The 24,088-nt window shown below is 39.6% G+C and overlaps 1 protein-coding gene across 1 annotated transcript; it reads right to left on the bottom strand.

The window, feature by feature from the left end:
• Positions 1-1,575: 1,575 nt before the first annotated feature.
• opn8b (opsin 8, group member b) lies at positions 1,576-22,092 on the bottom strand. Its single transcript, XM_039690019.2, has 4 exons — positions 21,686-22,092; positions 12,575-12,868; positions 6,466-6,791; positions 1,576-2,074 (listed from the first exon to the last, which is right to left on the bottom strand). Exons 1-4 carry the CDS (start codon positions 21,753-21,755, stop codon positions 1,706-1,708), a joined length of 1,059 nt encoding a protein of 352 aa, XP_039545953.2. The 5' UTR covers positions 21,756-22,092; the 3' UTR covers positions 1,576-1,705.
• Positions 22,093-24,088: the final 1,996 nt, after the last annotated feature.

Below are 24,088 nucleotides of genomic sequence, written 5' to 3'. Positions count from 1 at the left end.
GGGATATTACACCTGGGGTACCCTTTTCTAACCCGAATTTGAATGTAAATTTGTGTTTTGCGCATGTTCTATTCGCAAGGAATCTTGGTCTTTTGATTAGAGATACTTCTCGGCGCATACAAAAATGCGCGTGCAGTATACCGGAAGTAAACATGGCGAGACCAGGCGAGACACAGCACAGCATACTTTTGGAGCGAGGTCAGTAACGTTACCAGCATCAAAGCGCAAAGGCGATCGCTATCTGCCCCGAACTATTCATTATCCACGTGCTGCTGTTGTTGTCATTGGATACAGGAAGAAGAATCGGAAATGACGCATATTGCGTCTTAAGGTTGTCGATGCTAACCGCGCATCGCCGTTAACATCGGGATATAACTCTCTCTGCTCACGCATATTAACGGGTTATTCCTAATGTTTCAGAAACCCGAATAGTGACCTTAACCCGACCATAACCTGAAAATTGGCTGCATGTAAACGTAGTCATTGACAACTCTTCTGACAAAGTCTTATTTAAAAATATATTTCCTTGAAAGTTCGAGTTAGAATAGTTTGCAAGAGCTCGATTATGAAAAGCACAAAGCTGTAAAAGTAAACTAGTGAATTTAATGTCCCCGACAACATCTGACACTTAAGCAACAACTTTTTTTTCAAGACAAGTAAAAACTTTTTTTAAAATCACAAGAGGGTTTGTATATGTATTTTGTCATAAATTAAAAGTGTAGGCATTTAACCAAAGACCCATTTAAAAAAAAAAAAAAAAAAAACCCATTGATTTCAGGAAGATGGAACTGGAAGTGCTAAAATCTCATTTTGGGGTTTTCAGGTCAAAAAAATACATCATTACTGCCAAGCTCTATTAGCACATGTTTTAAATACCCTGACACCATTGACACAACAGTACTGTATTAGTTTAGAAGGCTTGTAATACTGCGCACGGGTCATATTTTGACTAGGTTTATGATACTTTAAGAGTGCTTTTTTTGTCCAATATGTAATTTGGCGTTTAGATCCACAGAACAAAGAAAGACATTGCAGGTTTGGAACAGAGTAGATTATTCATTTTTGGGTGAACTTTTAGAGTAAATATAAATGGTCTTGAAATCCGTTTGAGAGTACTTAGCATCCTGATTCAACAGACTATACATGATATCTCCATGAAATGCCCTTTTTATAAAGCCATCACATAACACCTAAACCCCTTGACAATATGGTGTCAATGTCCTGTGCCATACGTTGTGATGGTATGGATCCGTATTGCAGCTTGTGGAATAAAAAAAAAAGGACCACTCCATGTGCAATTAAAGTCAGCATGAAATGGAAGTTGTAATGGTATTTTTGTCCCTAATTTTGTCCCTAATGTTAAATGGCTTCTCAATCAAGACAGATTTTAGGGAAGGACTTGATTTTTTTTTTTTTTTACAATGGGAATTGATTGGATTATTGGATGGTTGTGGTTTGCTATTGGTGGATCTCATGTGAGTGACAGGTTGTCCCGCCCTTATGCAGACTCACGTCACCAGAGAAGAGAATAGTTGTTGCCGCAAGAGGTAGAGGCAGTTATTTTGATGAATTTATAATAAATATTGTAATATTACATAAAAAGAAAGTCAATTTTGATTTCATGGTGACTTTAACCAGGCAAAAGTTCCTGTTATTAAACTAATGTTCTGTACATATTCATTCATAAGATTGCAAGTCACAGATCCTACTGATTCGCCATAAGTTGAGTCTCATTCTCCTTGCTCTTCTCGAATGACTGTTCCCCTGCTCCAGGTTTGGACTTGTTTGGGTCACACACCAGAAAGAGGGTATTCTCCTGGTCGATTTTGGCATCAGATGTACGGATGTTGGATCTCCTGCAGAGGCAGCTCAACTGGTTGACTTCTCGTTTGAAGTTTTTGCTGAATACATAGTAGATGAACGGGTTGTAAATAGTGGACGTCTTGGCGAATAAACATGGTAGCATGCTGACCTCAGGAGGGATTGAATCACCAGGCCGGTAGACGGACCACAGGCTTACGATGCCATACGGCGTCCAGCAGCCAACAAACCCAATGCTGATCAACACAGCGATCTGTAAAAGCAAAGAATAACATGGTGAAATCTCGTTTGATGTTTCTGGCCAACATTGCATGGTGGGGCCAATATCGGCTTGAGATATGGGCCCTACATGGGTTTGTCTATGGGTTCCATGATGGCCCAGCATGGCTAAGTCAGATAGGGCCAAAGAACCATTGGCAAACCCATTTAGGGCCCATACTGGGGATAATTCAGATATTGACAATATTGAACTCATTGATAAACCCATTTAGGGCCCATACTTGGGCTATTTCAGATACTGCCAACATTGAACCCATTGATAAACCCATTTAAGACCCATACTTGGGCTATTTCAGATAGGGTCATCATAGAACTCATTAACAAACCCATTTAGGGCCCATACTGGGGATAATTCAGATATTACCAACATTGAACTCATTGATAAACCCATTTAGGGCCCATACTGGGGATAATTCAGATACTGCCAACATTGAACCCATTGATAAACCCATTTAAGGCCCATACTTGGGCTATTTCAGATAGGGTCATCATAGAACTCATTGACAAATCCATTTAGGGCCCATACTGGGGATAATTCAGATATTACCAACATTGAACTCATTGATAAACCCATTTAGGGCTCATACTGGGGATAATTCAGATATTGCAACATTGAACCCATAGATGAACTCATTTAAGGCCCATACTTGGGCTATTTCAGATAGGGCCATCATAGAATCATTGACAAAAACATTTAGGGCACATACTGGGGCTAATTCAGATAGGGCCAACATAGAACTCATTGGCAAATCCATTTAGGACCCAAACTAGGGCTATTTCAGATAGGGCAAACATGGAACTCATTGACAAACCCATTTAGGGCCCAAACTGGGGCTAATTCAGATAGGGCCAACATGGAACTCATTGACTAACCCATTTAGGGCCTAAACTGGGGCTATTTCAGATAGGGCAAACATGGAACTCATTGACAAACCCATTTAGGGCCCAAACTGGGGCTAATTCAGATAGGGCCAACATGATGGAACCCATTGACGAACCCATTTAGGGCCTAAACTGGGGCTAATTCAGATAGGGCCAACATGGAACTCATTGACAAAACCCATTTAGGGCCTAAACTGGGGCTAATTCAGATAGGGCCAACATGGAACTCATTGACTAACCCATTTAGGGCCTAAACTGGGGCTATTTCAGATAGGGCAAACATGGAACTCATTGACAAAACCCATTTAGGGCCCAAACTGGGGCTAATTCAGATAGGGCCAACATGGAACCCATTGACGAACCCATTTAGGGCCTAAACTGGGGCTAATTCAGATAGGGCCAACATGGAACCCATTGGCCAACAGATCATTACAATAAAACAGCCTATTTTTAGTGTCTTGAAATGCTGCAGTGTAGTGATTGGCACCTCATTCTGAATATATTCAATGCTATGAAAATATGAAAGCTGAATGTGTCTGTAAAGAACCTTCAGGTAATGTGAAGCTTCTGCATACAGCAGCTTTGAAATGGTCTCATGTGGGAAGGACAATCACAGACAAGAACATGGGAAAAAAAGCCAGTTATGATTGAATCATTTACAGTATTTGGAATAACCATTGCTTTGAAATAACTGAAACCTCAAGGGCATTAGGGTTGAATAGAGCACAGTTTTGTTTAAAAATCCAATTGATACTACAGGGAGACATAACCCTCAGCGTCATTTACACTAGGAATAAAAAGATCAAGGTTGAGATTGCTGAATGAATCAAGAGTTTGAGTGAGGCGTGATGTAACTAAAAGTTGAATCCAATATTGTTTTTTTTCTTCTGCTTGTCAAGGCTTTCCTTTTTCATATACTGACAGCAGACAGTGAGAAACAGTCACGCTATTTAAAGTAGTCCATACAACTTTTTCACTATTCCAACTCTTCTGAAGCCATACAACCGCATTGAGAGCGGAAAAAAAACCTGAAATTATTTTTCACATTGTTTACAGGAACCCTCATTAGTATGTGTAAAAACCATCTTATTTTAGTATCATTGATAAACTATTAGTTTTTCTTAATACAAACCCCATTTCCAGAAAAGTTGGGACAATGCAATAAAATCCACAATCTATGATTTGTTAATTATCTTTTTTTAACTTATTTTAACTGACAAAAGTGCAATGAAAAGTTTTGACAATATAATAGTATTTTCCAAACATAAACATTTGATTTTGAAGGCTGCAACACACTAAAATCATGAGAAAATTGTCAAAGAATTCAAAAACAACACTTCTCAATGCAAGATTGCAAAGAATTTATGTCTTTCACCATCTTCCATACATAATATTGTGAAAAAATTCATGGAATCCAGAGAGATCTCAGTCTGTATAGGGCAAGGCAGGAGACCTGCATGAGAAACCATTGTGCCGCTGTGTTAAATATAGCCACATGTGCTCTGGAGTACTTTGGAAAACCATTGTCACTTAACACAATCTGACGTTGCATTAACAAATGCTAATCGAATCTCTAAAGGAAAAAGCTATATCTGTTCGATGCAGAAATGCTGCCGAGATCCCTGGGCCCGAGCTCATCTCGGATGGTCTACTCTAGAAGTCAGTGGAAGTGTGTGCTTTGGTCAGATGAGTCTATGTTTCAGCTTGTTTTTGGAATAAAACAGACATCCGGTTCTCAGTCCTAAAGATGAAAGGGACCATACAGACGTTCATCAGCGACAGCTGCAAAAGCAAACATCTGTCTTGGAATGGGAGTGCATCAGTGCAAGCGTGGGTGAGTTGCATATCTGTGAAGGTACCATTTATGTGGAGGCTTATATGTGGATTGTACAGAAACATGTACTGCCATCAAGATAACATTTTTCCTGGGAAGCAAGACCATGTCCGGCCTCATCCTGCACATGCTACAACATAGTGGTTTCTAGACACTGCCTGCCTGCAATCCAGATCGGTCTCTTATTGAAAATGTATGGCCCATCATGAAAAGGAGAATCAGACAACAATTACCACAAACTGTTAAAGCAGATGTCTTATATCAGGCGAGATTGGGTACCAATTCCACTTGCAAAAATGGAACAATTAGTATCCTCAACAAAAGGAAGCTGGAGCGCTGCTGGTGTCCCTTGTATCCTCTGGTGCTCTTGGAAGGGCTGAAAGTTCATAAAAATTGGAAAGAAATCCAAGTCCAGGCACTCAGGGTTACAAAAGTAAAAAAGGCCTTTAACAATCGAGGGCTAAACCATTAAAAAACACCAACGCGTATCAGTGGGCTGATACACCCTGAGTGCCTGGACTTGGATTTCTTTCCAATTTTTATGAATTAGTAACCTCAATTCCCAAATGATTGACTTTTTTGGAGTGTGTTGCAGCCATCAAAATTCAAATTAGTCAATAATTAGCCAAATTGCATCCATCAAAATCCAAAAATCTATATATACAATTGATTTTTGGCCATTGTGACTTAAAGGAGTAGTTCACTTTTCAAAAAACTTTTGCTGATAATTTACTCACCCCCATGTCATCCAACATATCCATGTCATTCTTTCTTCAGTCGAAAAGAAATTAAGGTTTTTAATGAAAACGTTCCAGGATTTTTCTCCATACAATGGACTTCAATGGGAACCAAACGGTTCAAGGTCCAAAAGAAACTTTCAGTACAAACTGCAAACTGTTAAAAGGGCTTTAAACGATTCCAGACGATAAATAAGGGTCTTATCAAGCGAAACGATCGCTAATTTTTTTTAAAATAAAGTTTAAGTTTTATAAGATCAAACGCTCGCCTTGCTCTGTTCTGTGGTACACGTTCCTGACTCTCCTGTTCGAACTCGTTCAACAAAATGAACAAATCTTTTTCCAAATCAATTAGTTTGTTTCTTTCGCCGAATGAACCAAATGACTCGGAAAAAAGATCTGTTCATTTTGATGAACGAGTTCGAACAGGAGGGCGTTACAGAACAGAGCAAGGCGAGCGTTTGAGCTTATAAAACTTAAACTTTGTTATTTATTTATAAAACGAGCGATCGTTTCGCTATAGATAAGACCCTTATTCATCGTCTGGAATCGTTTAAAGCCCTTTGAACAAGTTTGCAGTTTGTCCTAAAAGTTTCTTTTGGAACTTGAACCGTTTGGTTCCCATTGAAGTCCATTATATGGAGAAAAATCCTGGAATGTTTTCATCAAAAACCTTAATTTCTTTTCGACTGAAGAAAGAAAGACATGGACATCTTGGAAGACATGGGGGTGAGTAAATTATCAGCAAAAGTTTTTTCAAAAGTGAACTACTCCTTTAAATAACATGACTAAAGATAAAAGCTAGAAACGTTCAAGGGTTTCATTTCACGTTCAGATGAAAGCTTAATGTGCGGATCTTATGTTTCATATTGGCAGTGTTGCTGATACACATTGTAAATCAAACACACTCACCACCATGAGCCGCCGCTGCATCTTTATCATGTTGGGTATGTGGTTGTTGTCGTCCATAGACTTGTAGGTGATGTATAGTTTCAGAGCGATTCCAGAGTAGCACGACATGATGATGATGGCTGGGAGAATGAGGTTCATGAGGAAGATGGTGATGACAAAAGACTGGCTTTGTTCCTTCATGTCCCCCCAGGCCAGAGTGCAGGACAGGCCGAAGGACTCTGGGCCGTATTTTCCCCATCCAATCAGAGGGAAAAGAGCCCAGATTAGAGCGTACAGCCATGTGGTTGCCACAAGTATCTTTGCGTTCCTTTTGCTGATTTTCTCTTCTATGGACAGAGACAGACATTTCTAGGTATGAAAAGGGGATTAAAATGAAAAAAGTATGTATTAATTAGTTCGATTCCCATTTTTCATGCTATGATTTTAAGCTGCTTTTTCACTGTCGCTATTGACTCCCACCACTTTGATGAACTTGAAATTAGCTTGTGAAGTGCGATTAAAGGAGTGATTAAATGAACCCAAATGGGTAGGTTGTTATGTAAATGTAAAGTAATTACTTCATTGTATTTCTAATTTTATTCAGATCCCTCTATTTTACAAAACTATAAAGTTAGACAAACAAATATCATAATAAATATGAAATAATGTTTGTGCTCATGCATATGTTTCATATTTGTACACTGTAAAAATGAATATGCTTTATCTAATCAATAAAATTGTGGCCACAGATTACAAGCAATATTTTTTATTAAATTTAACAAATTAGAATTGAGTAATAGTTAATCAAATTAATATTCTAATTAATTCTAATTTGTACAATTTAATTAATAATATTGCTTGCAATATGTTGCCACAATTTTATTGATTAGATAAAGCATATTATTTTTTTCAGTGTAATCATTGATTTGGTCCACAAAAAATCCTGTTTTGTATTCAGTATGTTCCACTTATCTTATTATTAGATACTGTGAGGGGCTGATTCAGAGAAGAACACTTAGTAAACACTTTCTTTAATCATAGAGACTCATGGGAACAGGTAAGACAGCGTGTTTAACACAAACAATACCAATCAATGAAGTGAATGCAGACAGGAACTTAAATACACAGTGATGATGATTACAGAAATGACAGGCAGCTCTGAGGAAGGTGATTAGTATCCATGGAAACAGATTGTGGTGGGAAACGCTGATGGGGAAACAAGTAAGAAATCAAAACAAACTGAAAGTCAAAATGGTGACAGATACTATGACATTTATCTTTTCAAGGCATAAAGTCCTCAATCTCTCTAGCACATTTAGCCTATGTGAGTGGTTGAACAATTATTTTGCTTACAAGCATAACCAAGAACATTAATTTAAGGGAAATTGTAAAAGCTGACCTGTATAACTGCCCGCATATTAAACTGAGTTCACACTCATCTCTAGTCTAGATGTGCCTGAACTTGGCTGAGAGAGTGGTTTGAAACCACTGCCACATGTTTGTATGCTTCATTAAGACAGAGCTGGGAACATACTGTGCGTATACTGAGTCTTTTCCTAGAAAACTGGGGAATGTGTGGTTTTCCAGATTACAGATACACATATATAAGCTTCTGCCAGTAAACTAACACAAACAAGATCCTTTCATTTAGCCGGAGACCGGGGAGTGTTGTAACACGTTGTCAGTTGTAACAATGTCATCAATACCATACACTCCTATCACGTTTTTGAGCTCATAGTAGAAGTGGCATGTGACTGTAGATTTTGTGACTGAAAAAAGATTTCCAATTTTTCCAGTTTTTTTTGCCAATCAATCATTGTATTTTAGGCCCTGTTTACAACTGGTATTAAGATGCGTTTTGATTGATTGGATCACAAGTAGTTAAACTATGGTTCATTTTGTAGTTACTATGGTTTTACTACAAAAACCATAGTTAAACCATGGTTACTACAAAAAAAACAGTTACTACAAAAAAAAACCATGGTTAATTTTCGTAAGGGAGATGAGGGAGACACATACCCGTTTACACCCGTGTGTCTCTTTTGTCCACTTTCCACCACTTCTGTCCTGATTTTTTCGAGGGGAGGATCTATGGGCGTGTAAATGTATGTATTTCAGATCTTCCGATCTAATGGACAAAATAAGCTTGTGCAATTTACATAGGAACGCGTCTGGAGACGATTGAAAAACATAAAGCAGCAGCTTAAGTTTCTGCTCGGACAGCGGCAAGACCAACCAAACGCTGTGAGTGTGTGTTAGAAATCAGGAATGCTGAGAGAACCTTGTGCTTGGAACGTTTTTCGTCTTTAAAGTTTAAATCCAAAGTTTAAATCCCGTCTTGCTAGCACGATGACGATTCCCATAATGTTTACGCATTAGGTCAGTAGGCAGAGAGTAGACGGTCTTTTGCGGATGTTCAAACGCATTCGACCACATGGATGTTTACTCTACGAAAGCAATCCGGTTCAACTACCTCTGGAAGTGGTCGAAAGTGGACAAGCTCAAAACGTTTTAGGCACTGTTTACACCTGTATTCAGCTAGCCTTAGGCTGAGTTCACACTGTCAGTTCAAATCCCATTAGCCTTTGTGTATCCAATTGATCTAAAATGATTGACTGTCCACATTGTGTGTCGTAACTGTTTAGATTCGATTTGTGTGTCCATTCCGCTCTTTTGCTTTCCGGAATATCTGCATTGGTTCCTATGGCAACGGCGTTGCATTGTTAGGTATACGCCAATAACAACAGCAACTGCACCATGGAGGGGCTTGCAATAGAGATGTTTTCTTATTTACTGCATGACAATGTGTAGCCGCCGTGCTGGACTACTGCATCTTATGAGGCAGTGTTCGGCACATTGAAACGACACAACCTTGTTTTGACGGCTAATTTTTAGCATTTTCCCGATTCAGCTGATGTTTACATTTTATGTGCCATGAGAAAGTCACATAAACCATGCAAAATCCGAGAGTGAAACGGATTTCCAGAAACGAGTTTTCGAATTGGATTTCAAACCACATATATGTAGCTCGAAACAGATTTGTAAATTTGCATTTCATGTGATTTTTTTTGCCATTTGATTTCCACTTGCTAAATCTGATCAGATTTCAATCGGATATGCACAAAAATCGTATTTGGAACGACATTCTGAATTGGTCAGGGACTGATCACAGCAATGTTTCTAGGTCCCCATTGATGTTAGGGTGCTGCTTTGTAGTTGCTAGTATGTTCTGGGGTGTGTTTCCCGGAAGCATCGTTAGCCAACTATGGTCGCAAGTTCCGTCATTATCAGCTTAGTTCAACGAGTCAGTGTTTCCCGACGTTTCGTTTCCAACGAACATTCGCAAACAGCATCGCAAAGTTGTGTGGTTTGAACGACAGCTCTCGACCTGTGGTCTATATTTCTATATTGCATGACATTTGGACGTAATAAATCCTTATCTTGAGCAAAATAAGCAAGCTGGCATTCAGTGCAACCGGTGCCTTTTATTTAGAATACAAACAAATGTAATTTACGTCTTTTAGTTTGTCAAAAGATTTAAAGTACCGTGTTTGAAGAGTGCGCATGTGCAAACTTGCTTTACTATGTAAGAACGAGCCAAATAATGAGTCTGGTAATAAAGCAAAATAACTTTTAGAACAATTAGAAATAGTCCTCAATGACATGTCTGTCATTTATATTTAAAAATCTAGCATTAATTGAATCTCAAACAGTTTGATTAAAAGTCGTTATTACTCTACAACGTGCGAAACCAACGTGGTTGAACGATACTTTGCGACAATGGGTTTTGGGGCACAGTCGTGACTAGCTAGTTGTTTTCTTCAACAATGCATCGTACTATTGTAGTGAAGCACCCCGGGATGGTTGTTAGAGTGGTCTGAGATAGTGTAGGTGGTTGGTGGGATGATCAGGGTGGTTGTTAGGGCATTGCTATGCAGTTGCTAGGGTGTTCTGGGTGGTTGCTAGGGGGTTGCCAAGGCATTGCTATATGGTTGCTAGGTTGGGTGGTTGCTTAACTCAACACCGCGCTCTTCTGGTGTAGTATCTCTTTTAGCTCTTTTGTCAGGATTTGTCTGGCAACAAGAAAAAACAAGAGATCCGTTTATTTCTCTACACGGCAGTTTTCCCATGCCGAGTTTTCAATTTCAATATTTCATTGTTTGTCTCCAGGGCATGAGGCAACCAAAAAACTCTATTAAGTTAGCTTTCTGAACTGTCATGTTGAATTTGTGCGTAAATGACAACTATGTGCTGTAACAGAGTTCCCCAGCAGCTCTCAGCGTGAACATGACCTCTTACAGAGATGAAACCAGATCGCTCCGTCTGTCAAACCATTTGTGGATGTCGAAACCTCATTTTGCTATTATAGTGGAAAAATTCAGAATTGATTGGCTGTTTGCACAACCTATTTTGAGGATGTCGAATGTGAGATATTATTTTATATCGTCCCGAAGAAGGAAAAAAAACACTCTTTTAGTGGTGATCTCATTTACTTTGCTGGACTGTTGAAACTGTAGGAGGGAAGTACATTTGTCAACATTTAAATGACAAGTTATCGTCATTGAAAATATGTTTTAAATATGTTTGAGACTTAGCAAAATGTATATATTTTTAGTTTGTATTGGCCTACTAAATCTCCCTCCATGCTCTTTAAAAAAAAAAAAAATCACTTATTTTTACTCTTAAGACTGATATTGTAATATTTGATGTTTAAATGAACTCTCTGTATGAGGTCTTAGAAACATCAAGGCTCATTTTAATAACTTGAAAATGATGGTCAAGGGACAAGTTAAGCTCATTCGATAGCATTTGTGGGATAATGTTGATTAGGCTACCAAAAAAAAAAGATTTCAACTCTTTTTCCATTAAAATAAACCCAAAAATGTAGAGGCCTTTACAATTAAAGTGAATGGAGCCATGTTTTGGAAGATTTAAAAACAGAACTGTGAAGCTCGATTCTCTATGTTGAAACACTGACCGTTTCATTTTATTGTAAGCGCCGCACTGAAACTCAGATGTTAATTGGAAATTGTAATAATTATTATCTCAAATGCTGTTGATTAACCTTAAATTGTACTAAACTTGGAATATTCATTTAATACCTACAGATGAAGAGTTCAGATGCAAAAGCCTCTAAATGCCATTTGAAATTTTTTTCTAGAATGATATTTTTTATCAAGCCTGTATATTAAATTTCAGTAACTTCACTTAAATGGCAATGAAGATGACCTATTAATTGTCATTCAAGTGAAATTACTGAACTTAAATATACAAGTTTGATAAAAATGATCATTCTAGAAGAAAATTTCAAATGGCACTTAGAGGCTTTTGCATCTGAACTCTTCAGATATTTACAGAACTTTTTTATGATCTTATGAGAACAGATAACACACATCAACTATCTTCCATGAAAATTTGGGATTTGTATCGGGTCTTATGGATTTAACCTGCAATAAATTCTAAGATTCTTTGATTTCTTTTATTGCGTTAATCTGCGATGTGCTTTAGCTGGGGTCAAACTGACTCCAAACAGAAATAAGCAAAAAAGTGCATGTGTACATGTATAATATCTGTAAACTTTTATAAGCTCAGATTAATGTATTGGAAAAATGTGAACTTCTACCATTCTGAAACATACATCATTGTCATTCTGAACAGAACAATATAGACCATTTCACAAGATGTAAACAACACTGGTCCAGAAGCACTTCCTGTTTCAGTTTGTAACTGTTTTCTTTATTTCACATGTAAAGAAAACATCTTAAAGATGTTTGTTTAACTTTTTGATTCAGTTTTAAATGTTCTGTTGGTTGTATTTTATCCCAGCTTTTATGTAGTGTTAAAAAACTGAAACAGGAAGTGCTTCTGGACCAGTGTTGTTTACATCTTGTGAAATGGTCTATAATGGTAAGAAAAGGCAATTCAATTGTATCTCCACCCAATTTTGGGTCAAATATGGACGGATCCACACATAAAAATGTAACCCAATGGCTGGGTTTGTGCATATTTGACCCAAAATTGGGTTAAAACAACCCAGCATTTTTTAGCCTTGATGTTGTATCACTCATTAGGATTACATGCTGAATTCAGAATAGAAATAGGTCTAAGGACAGACCCCTGAGGAACTCACTGGGTGATTGGAGCGTTAAAGACACAATGAAGCGAACAATAGCCATAATTGTCAGGGTCATCATGCTAGCTGCTCCAAAGAAAAATCCCATCAGGCCGTAGTACACACAGGTTACGTCTCCTCCTATCCAATGGTGGTTCCAAGCTGAGGCTACAGCCAGCGGGTACATTGTGACGGCTGCTCCCAGATCTGTCACAGCAAGATTCACGCTTAGAAGCTCTGGGGGCTTCATGTGGTTTGACCGCTTGTACGCCATCACAAGAACCACCAAGTTCCCCACTATGGAAAGAATTGCTGCATGTGAAAGATAACAGGGAGAAATATGTAAAAAGAATTAGGTGTGTACATCCAGCAACATGTTATTCAACCGGTTTTACTTATTTAAAACAACGCCTTTAATTACAGTAGATTTATAGTGATTTGTTGGCAAAAAATGATGTGTTAAAACATTTATTTTTCACCTTAAAAGTTCGGGCTCTGTAAGATTTTTTAAATATTTCTGCACGGCTGCATTTATTTGATTAAAATACAGTGAAAACTGTAATACTGGGAAATATAAAAACGCTGGGTCGTTTCAACCCAATTTTGGCTCAAATATGGACAAACTCAAACATTGGGTTAAAAATGTAATTTAAAAGTGTAACCCAATGGCTGGGTTTGTCCATATTTGACCCAAAATTGGGTTAAAACAACCCAGCATTTTTTAGAGTGCAATTAAAAATAAATGTTTTTGATTTGAACTGCTTTGACGGCAAAGCTGAATTTTCAGTATCATAACTCCAGTCTTCAGTGTCACTTCAGAAATCATAAATGCTAATATGATTTGCTGCTCAAAAAACATTTAGTTTGACTATCAATTTAAAAAGAGTTGTTTTACTTCATATTTTTGTTGATACTGTGAACAGCATATATTTCACCCCAAACGTTTGAACAGTAGTTTGCGTGCATATTGTTTTATATATTAACCATCCCGTTTTGTATAAAACTAAATGTCTCTGTGACTCTTGTTTCTGATTGGTCAATTGCCCAACGTACCTGTAGATGCAGTTGTGTCTTAGAATCACTTCATTCTCTAAATTACATGTATCAAATCGATATTTCGTGTCCATTTATTTACAATATATTTAGAAATGAATGACATATTGCGACTGGGTTTTGATTTTGAGATACTGATAGCTGACTGTACATATCCCTCTTTATTACCGGATTTTCCTCCATAAACTTGCTGAATAACCCGATGCTGTATTAGTTCTATTTTACATTTACATTTGTATTTATGCATTTGCTTTTATAAAGTGACATGCATTGCCTTTAAGTTTGATTTGATCAGTTTGTCCATTTTTCATGTTCTTGGCACTGCATGGCCTTTCTCTACGGTTTAAAACACAGGGGAGTATTGTATATTGTGTTTTGTTTAATATCAGGGGCAATTCCCAGACGAATCCTTCTGCAGTCTTACGTAACCCCATCTTCAAACAGCCTCTTGTGTCCTTCCTTTGTGTTTTCGCCTTTCTTTAATCTCAGCAAACTAACAGTATGTCATCTTGACTCTTTGATAACCTTCCTGTTGTGCCCTTCAGCCATGTACAGTTTCACACCGAGATGTCGAGATGCTTTATCGCCAAATTATACCGGTCTGGTCTATTTATAATCAAACTGGAGCTTTAGACTGCATTATAATAGCTGTGGGATTTACATTTACTGTGTGCATTCGGCAGATAATTGTATCCAAAGCAACTGTTATTGCATTCAAGGAACATATTGTAAACATTCCCAGGGAATCAAACCCATGACCAACTCCGCTCCACAACAACACTATTTTAATTTGCTGAGTGTTACGTTTTACTAGCATTATCGTGTTTGATCTGTGCTGTGCTGGTGAAATCCTTCATCCAGTATGATGTATAAGTTATAAGCCATCAGCTTTATCCCTTTATATCCCCAGCTTGCCAATAGGTTCAATGCTCCCAAAGATTTGCCAAACACCTGCAGTTTGCTGTGACATGTATCGACGAGATTAAATGTCCCCAGTTACTATGACCTGAACAATGTGTAGGGCTGCGTCGTCAGCCTCCACAGACATTTCTCAAAGCAACCGAATGCGAAGCACCAGCCAAATCAGCGTGAAAGCACCTGAATTTCTATTTATGATGTCTCAATATGTAATTTACAACACAATTCTCTGAAGTTTGTGGACTTTGAGACATGAAAAGACTCAAGACTTTAAACTAGATTGAACTAAATCGAGCTGAATAGTTGCCCTCTGTAGAGCTGCTTTAAAAAAAACTTTTGCTGATAATTTACTCGCCCCCAGGTCATCCAAGATGTCCATGTCTTTCTTTCCTCAGTCGAAAAGAAATTAAGGTTTTTGATGAAAACATTCCAGCATTTTTCTCCATATAATGGACTTCAGTGGGCACCAAACAGTTCAAGGTCCAAAAGACAGTTTCAGTGCAAACTGCAAAGTGTTCAAAGGGCTTTAAACGACACCAGACGATGAATAAGGGTCTTATCAAGCGAAACGATCGCTCATTTAAAAAAAATAATAAGCTTTATAAGCTCAAATGCTCGCTTTGCTCTGTTCTGTGATGCACGTTTATGACTCTCCTATTCGAACTCGTTCATCAAAATGAACAAATCTTTTTTTCAAATCATTTGGTTCATTCAACGAACGAAATGAACAAATTGACTCAAAAAAAGATTTGTTCATTTTGGTGAACGAGTTCGAACAGGAGATTCACAAACGTGCATCACAGAACAGAGCAAGGCGAGCATTTGAGCTCATAAAACTTGAACGTTTTTATTTATTTTTTAAATGAGCGATCGATTCGCTTGATAAGACCCATATTCATCGTCTGGAATCGTTTAAAGCCCTTTGAACAGTTTGCAGTTTGCACTGAAACTGTCTTTTGGACCTTGAACTGTTTGGTTCCCATTGAAGTCCATTATATGGAGAAAATCCTGGAATGTTTTCATCAAAAACCTTAATTTCTTTTCGAGTGAAGAAAGAAAGACATGGACATCTGGATGACATGGGGGTGAGTAAAATATCAGCAAAAGTTTTTTTACAAAAGTTAACTACTCCTTCAATGCGTATTTGGCGTGCTGTCCAGAGGAGGGCTCCGAGCTCGGTGTTCAGCCCGAACCCAGAGTACTCCCCCTGTATGTAAATGGTTAGGACTAAAAGAGTGGAGAAGGGGTGGTGGAGGAATACTGCTAAACTGTCAATGGACTGAGGCGAGACATATACACCTCTTATCGTGGATTGCTGAGTGCTCTCCACTCGTGTTAATTATCTGAATGTGTTCCTCCCGAACTTTGTTACAGTTTTTCTCAGTCGCTTTGGTACATTTCTCAGATCAGAATTGAAATTCTCAAAACTGTTCAATCTTCACATCATAGTGTCACTTGTGCATCAAAAAAGCAGTTTCTCATTTCTTTGACGAAGTTGCATATGCTTTGGTACATCTGTGCAAATGATTACGTACAATTCTCTGCTGTTTTCCACATTATCAATTGCTTATGTCATGTTGATCAAAATATCTTATAATGGGTCTCTGTTGAATAGTCTCCAACACAACATTTAGGCATTAGTAGTATTTACAATGCAAAATGATTGAACATGTTGTCATAATATGCATGTACAGTTTTCCCTAAGGAGATTGGCCTATGTTTACATTTCTACTTTTTTTTGTCTTTGTGCAATGCTTTCTTTCCTTTCTGTATTGCAATGACATGGTGGTCTGTCAACAAATTACAGTACAATCAGTAAAAGCGTTAATGTGAATCTTGTCCAATCTCTTGCAATCAAACTCCCACATACATTAAGGTGTGTAACCTACAATTTACTTGTCATCAAAACTGTATCCATAGTTTACAACAGAACATCTCTCTAAGGTACACTGTTATATTGACAACATGACTAAGCAATTTAAACGTCCTCAAAAGGACTTGTCATTCTGACGCCACTGAAATGTTCATTAACACAGATATTTACTTTTTAAAGATGAACTAAGGAATTTGAACAAGAGACTGGCTTTTGCAGGTAATCCATGGTGTTTTGTGTACGAATTGATTTGAGAAAAATAACTTGTTTTGCTAATTTCGAGGATGATTTGAGAAATGTGCCAAAGCGACTGAGAAAAACTGTAATAAAGCATAATTTAAATGACTGAGTGATGCTGATGACGAAGGATGGGATTGAAGGAGAGGATGCAGGCATTTATCTGTTCACATAGGGTGGACTGGGGATTGTAAAAATTTTAATAGCAAATCAATTTCTCCATAAAATCATACTTTAAAGCAATTGAACAACCATTACTGCTCAGAAAAAAAGGAAAGTTCATTGAACACAACATATTGGGGAATGTTGTCAATGGAACCTGCAAGAAAATATAAAGAGCAAAACAACTATGAAACAGCAAAAATGTAAATTTAACATAGAATATCACTATAAATATCACTATAACTGTTGTTTTGGACAAAAACATATTTTAATTAATTAAAACTTGCATAAATGTTGATAATTACTTAAATGTGACCGCTTCAATTTGACATCCACCTTTGTCATATTGGCTATAGTTGATTTTTGATTAAATGTATATATGATTTTTAATTGAATTACTTCTATAGCCCAAAAAAAAAATGATCATGCTCTTTAGACATTCCTGGAATGTATACCGGTTTACCTCTTCAGAAAGAAGTGCCAAAACAGCTTTTAAAGTCAGAGGGTAAATTAGATACTTTTAGTTTGCTGTACAGAGGATGCAGTGGTAACTCTAATACTGATTATTGGTACTCTTTTTTGACAGGTAGAATTCAGTCAGTCAGACACATTCAACTTGTTTCTAATTCAGGAGCACCTCAGGTTAGATGAGCACATCTTTCCTTTTTATAAAGACAACTGTAAAGCTGATATTATAAACACACACACACACACATATTGTTACATCTGGTCAGGAACGAAACAGAGAGTGAATCCAATCGCAAGCTTTTATTAATAACACTAACCGATAATCCAGGGAACTCAGAACAGGACAGATGAACAGGCAGGTACCGAGTGACATTTAAACAACAACCGACAACCAACAACTGAAACACAGGGGTATAAATACACAGACAAACAAGCTAATCAAGCTAACAAGGGGGTGTGGTAAATAAGAAACACCTGTGGACACTGAGCAACATCATAACAAAAGACAAGACACATGGTAGGATCACATGACAAACAAGGAAACACGTGATACACAAAGCAAAACAAAACCCACAACGTGACATAGCCTCCCCCCTATGGGCGGCTCCCGACGCCCCTAGTGTAACACTCAAAACAAAACCCAAAACACAAGTTCAGGAGGGTGGTGACGCGGAGGTGGTCCTGGGGGAGGGAAGGAGGGCCAAGTCTGTGCAGGGGAACAGGACCAGACTTGGAGCAGACGACCAGGCGAAGGCCAGGGCGGAGCAGGACCAGGCGAAGGCCAGGGCGGAGCAGGACCAGGCGAAGGCCAGGGCGGAGCAGGACCAGGCGAAGGCCAGGGCGGAGCAGGACCAGGCGAAGGCCAGGGCGGAGCAGGACCAGGCGAAGGCCAGGGCGGAGCAGGACCAGGCGAAGGCCACGGCGGTGAAGACCCCTCGGGCGGCCACGGCGGTGAAGACCCCTCGGGCGGCCACGGCGGTGAAGACCCCTCGGGCGGCCACGGCGGTGAAGACCCCTCGGGCGGCCACGGCGGTGAAGACCCCTCGGGCGGCCACGGCGGTGAAGACCCCTCGGGCGGCCACGGCGGTGAAGACCCCTCGGGCGGCCACGGCGGTGAAGACCCCTCGGGCGGCCACGGCGGTGAAGTCCCCTCGGTGTCCCCACGGCGGTGAAGTCCCCTCGGGCGGCCACGGCAGTGAGAGCCCTTCGGGCGGCCACGGCGGTGAGAGCCCTTCAGGCGGCCGTGGCTGGGACACTGGGCCCCCCCCCCAAAAAAATATTTGGGTTGAGTCCCCGGGTGAAGGGCAGATGGGGAGTGGATGGTCTCGGGCTGGACGGTCTGGACGGTCTCGGGCTGGAGGGTCTGGACGGTCTCGGGCCGGCCGGTCTCTGGCTGGACGGTCTGGCCGGTCTCTGGCTGGACGGTCTGGACGGTTTCTGGCTGGACGGGCTGGACGGTCTCTGGCTGGACGGTCTCTGGCTGGACGGGCTGGACGGTCTCTGGAGGGCTGGACGGAACCAGCAGTAAAGAGCATCCAGTCTCTGGAGAGCTGGACGGAGCCAGCAGTGAAGAGCCTACCGTCTCTGGAGGGCTGGACGGAACCAGCAGTGAAGAGCCTACAGTCTCTGGAGAGCTGGACGGAACCAGCAGTGAAGAGCATACAGTCTCTGGAGGGCTGGACGGAACCAGCAGCGAAGAGCATACAGTCTCTGGAGAGCTGGACGGAACCAGCAGTGAAGAGCATACAGTCTCTGGAGAGCTGGACGGAACCAGCAGTGAAGAGCATACAGTCTCTGGAGGGCTGGACGGAACCAGCAGTGAAGAGCATACAGTCTCTGGAGGGCTGGACGGAACCAGCAGTGAAGAGCATACAGTCTCTGGAGGGCTGGACGGAACCAGCATTGAAAGCTCGGGCTCGGCAGGGCTGACGGTGAGCGCAGGCTCGGCAGGGCTGACGGTGAGCGCAGGCTCGGCAGGGCTGACGGTGAGCGCAGGCTCGGCAGGGCTGACGGTGAGCGCAGGCTCGGCAGGGCTGACGGTGAGCGCAGGCTCGGCAGGGCTGACGGTGAGCGCAGGCTCGGCAGGGCTGACGGTGAGCGCAGGCTCGGCAGGGCTGACGGTGAGCGCAGGCTCGGCAGGGCTGAGCTCCGGCAGGTCGGTCTTGGCGGACAGAGAATCGTTCAGCAAGACAGCCTGGATGATATAGTCCTTCAGACTACAGCTAGGGTGATGGAGTGGCATAAAGGAGTAGAGTGGCTCGGATAGCCCTCCTCTGAAGAATACCATCAGGCATACCTCATCAAAAGATGAGACAGGTGCCAGCTTAATAAAGTCCATAATATACTCCCCTAAGGACTGATCTCCTTGACGGAGACACATAATCTGTGCTGCTGGATTCATTTGGAGGTCGGTTGTTCTGTTACATCTGGTCAGGAACGAAACAGAGAGTGAATCCAATCGCAAGCTTTTATTAATAACACTAACCGATAATCCAGGGAACTCAGAACAGGACAGATGAACAGGCAGGTACCGAGTGACATTTAAACAACAACCGACAACCAACAACTGAAACACAGGGGTATAAATACACAGACAAACAAGCTAATCAAGCTAACAAGGGGGTGTGGTAAATAAGAAACACCTGTGGACACTGAGCAACATCATAACAAAAGACAAGACACATGGTAGGATCACATGACAAACAAGGAAACACGTGATACACAAAGCAAAACAAAACCCACAACGTGACACACATATATATATATATATATATATATATATATATATATAAGTTTTCAGATGATACAGTGCTTTTGTTTTTACTAGGGTCTAAATTCACTTATTCTAAATGAAAGAAGACAGGAAATGATTTGTTTTCTTCCAGTGAGTATCTATCAAACACAAGTGTCTTGTAAATACTTGGGTATGTGGATGCTGCTTAATCATGCAATGAAAATATGAGAAGGGTACGTCGAGCACATATCCAGTGGACATAAAGATTATGTTTGATGTAAGGTACAAAGGAACTATTTTCTTAGTCATTTGGAGCAAATAAACAGATCTTGACATATTTTTTTCTATAATACAGAGTGTTATACAATAACATGCATGGTCTAGACTGCTGCATTTTTTCAAAGCTTTTGATTGTGAGCTTGAGTCAAGTTTTCAAGATTTATATACTAAAAAATTTTGTCTCTGGCAGGTAAAATTTTCTCTAACCCTTCTCATATTTTATATGAGGGATATCAGCGTTTGAAATCAATCCGAAGATTTAGAATATGCTGGGATGAACAGATTAAGGAAATCTTTTGATCACCAGTCGTTAACTTAATTGAGTTGGGGATCTAAGTAGGCCTCTGGTTTCTGAAAACATAGAAATGACTATTAATGCACTGCAGCCAGTCGTGTGTTACATATTGTTTTGTGTTGTTTAGTGTATTGTGATGTATTAATTGATGTGAGCCAGCAAACGTGGTGGGATGCGAGATAATTTTACTTTTAAAAAAAGAAGAAATTATATTCTTTTTTTGGAAATAGGCTCATTTTACTCATTTTTTTCTCATTTTTGGAAATAGGCTCAATGACTTCCATAGTACTATGGAAGTCAATGAGACCAGAAACTGTCTGGTTACTGATATTCTTCTAAATATCAGAAAATCGGCTGAATGGATTTGAAAACGGTAAAACTCAACTGTTTAACTCTGGGGGAGTTGTAAAATGAGCCTATTTCCTAAAAAAAGTGGAGTATCCCTTTAAGGGTTTTGATGAAAACATTCCATGATTTTCTCCATATAATGGACTTCAATGGGAACCAAACTTCAAAGGGCTTTAAACGACACCAGAAACTCACTGAAACTCTCATTTGGACCTTGAACCGTTTGGTTCCCATTGAAGTCAATTGACCTTATGCACAGCTTCACTACTTCCTGAACTTAAGCCAGCTCCTTGTTTCCTGTCTGCCATTATTAGCCGAACTTGATTAATTCAGGTGTGTTTGATCATTGTTGCCGTGACTACTGAGGTCAGGCACACCTGGATTAATTAATCTGACCAATAATGACAGACAGGAAACAAGGAGCTGGCTTAAGTTCAGGGAGTAGTGCAGCTGTGCATAGAAAATCCTGGAATGTTTTCATCAAAAACCTTCATTTCTTTTCGACTGAATAAAGAAAGACGTGGACATCTTGGATGACATGGGGGTGAGTAAATTATCAGCAAAAGTTTTTTTTAAAAATGAAAAAGGCTAAGCATCGATTGATAATCTTAACTAAACTCGTTTTCTGAAAAACACATCCCCTTTGAGTCGATTATGTAAAATGTGCATTTCAGTAGCTAATTCATCTGGAAACAAACAGACTCGTTATACACAACAAAATCGGTTACCAAAAAAGTTAGAGATCCAGAAACTCAATCTTACCAATGAGCAGCAGGAACGCGCCAACTCCATAATCCACAGCGGGTGATAGTTTAGAGGAATAAATATCCATGAGGACAAGTGAAGTGTGCTCTTCAGCGGGAAGAGATGATGTTAATTAATTCCCAGAAATGAACGTGCTCGACATGGATCAGTGCAATTGGGGGGGGAAAAGTTACGGAAAATACACGCGCCGCGTAATCATCCACAGCTGTCATGTGTAAGAAACATCTGTTTTCAAAGAGATTAAGAACGCGATTAAATGAAACTACGACCACACCAACAGACCGAGAGAATGAAACGATGCCTCTGTCCGCTCAGTAAAGAGTAAAACAGAAGAACACACCATGAGCAGCCAGTGGTGCGCGTTGGACACACTCACTCCAGCGCGACTGTACAGCAGCGTCTGATATATAACATCTAAGACAACAGGAGGGGCTTCATAATCACTGGACCACTCTTTAGATAGATAGATAGATAGATAGATAGATAGATAGATAGATAGATAGATAGATAGATAGATAGATAGATAGATAGATAGATAGATAGATAGATAGATAGATAGATAGATAGATAGATAGATGATAGATAGATAGATAGATAGATAGATAGATAGATAGATAGATAGATAGATAGACAGACAGACAGACAGAGAGACAGACAGACAGACAGACAGACAGACAGACAGATAGATAGATAGATAGATAGATAGATAGATAGACAGACAGATAGACAGACAGACAGATACACACATATACACTTTACAGCTTTTATACAGTAATTAGAATGCACTTTGAATAAGAGATGACCAAAATGACTGTGGTCCAAAACAGATTTCCCTTATTATATTTGTGTGTGTGTGTATATATATAGGCAACGTTGAAGGCGTAAATTGCAATCATGCAATCCTCGCACAACACACTTGATTACAGAAACACAGTAAACACAGTATGAAAGAAACAAGTGGATTATTCTTACACATAGAGTACATTCCCAACCTTAATTAAATTTAACGAAACAAACTGGGACACCCTATGGAAAGCATGCCATAAACTGATAAAATGTACATTCAATGCACTGCAAATTGCTTTTGATAAAAACATCTGCACAAATGTAATGGATGTTAACAAATAGCTTTCTCCAGGTATTATAGACCTCCTAAGATGTAGGAAAGACAAAGCATGAATGCTAGTGGGTTGACTATCTTTGATAGTTGCGTTTCTATGGACCACATGGTTGTTGTCCTTTCTCATCAGCTCTTTTCACACTCGTTCCTGCATCACTTGTCTCATGTAGCTATCTATAGTTAATGTTATACCATGACATCTTCCCAGCACAAGAAAGGTTCTCTGAACTTTGGCTAGTAACATTCTAGTAACATTTCAAGTAACATTAATATAATGTTAGTTCAAATTTATAGTCTTTAATAATGTTATTTGTATTCATCAAAGAATCCTAAAATAATATCACAGGTTTTTTTAAAAAATACAACACTTTTCCAAAATTGATTTAAAAACAATCAGGGTAAAAAAAAGGATAATGTGACACTGAGTAATGATGGATATTCAGCTCCTCCATCACAGAAATAAATAAGTATTAAGTATATTTAAAAAGAAAAGCATTGTTTTAAATTGTAATAATATCTCACACAGTTTTTGTTTTTGATCAAATAAATGCAGGCTTCAAAAACATTAAAAATAGTAATGTTTCCAAATCGTATAGACATGTTGTGATGTATAGTTTTGTTTTGGGTTCATGTTTTATGTTACAGTCTCCTGTCTTGTAATTCTGCCTTGTGCTTACCAGAAAGACTTGTTTCACTTGAGGCGGCATTGCACAGACCAATCGGTGAATGACGTCAAAGTACAGCGAGAGCGATTAGAGAGCAAACGGCTGCGTATGCTTTTGAATCGCTCTCGCCAAAGCTGTTCTATCGGGTTGAGGTCAGACTAGTCAAGTTCCTCCACACCAAACTTGCTCATCCATGTCTTTATGGACATTGCTTTCTGCACTGGTGCGCAATCATGTTGGAACATGACTGAACCATCCCCATAAAGGTGGGAGCATGAAATTGTCCAAAATGTCTTGATACGCTGAAGCAGGAACTAAGGGGACAAACCCAACCTTTAAAAAAAACAACCCCACACCATAATCCCCCCTCCACAAAACTTTACACTTGGCACAATGCAGTCAGGCAAGTACCGTTCTCCTGGCAACCGCCGAACCCAGACTCCATCGGACTGCCAGACAGAGAAGTGTGATTCGTACTCCATAGAACATGTCTCCAGTGCGCTAGTCCTACCCTATCTCACGACCAATTCGTACGAATTCGTACGAGTGATTAAAAAGTGGCTAATTCGTATTAATTCGTACGACCTCACTCGTACGATTTCATACGATTTGTCC

This window comes from Pimephales promelas, chromosome 13 (genome assembly GCF_988280905.1).
Source record: "Pimephales promelas chromosome 13, fPimPro1.hap1.1, whole genome shotgun sequence".
NCBI classification, from domain to species: Eukaryota; Metazoa; Chordata; class Actinopteri; order Cypriniformes; family Leuciscidae; genus Pimephales; species Pimephales promelas.
The sequence above is the reverse complement of the archived record's forward strand: the minus strand, read 5'-3'. Positions and strand labels throughout refer to the sequence as shown.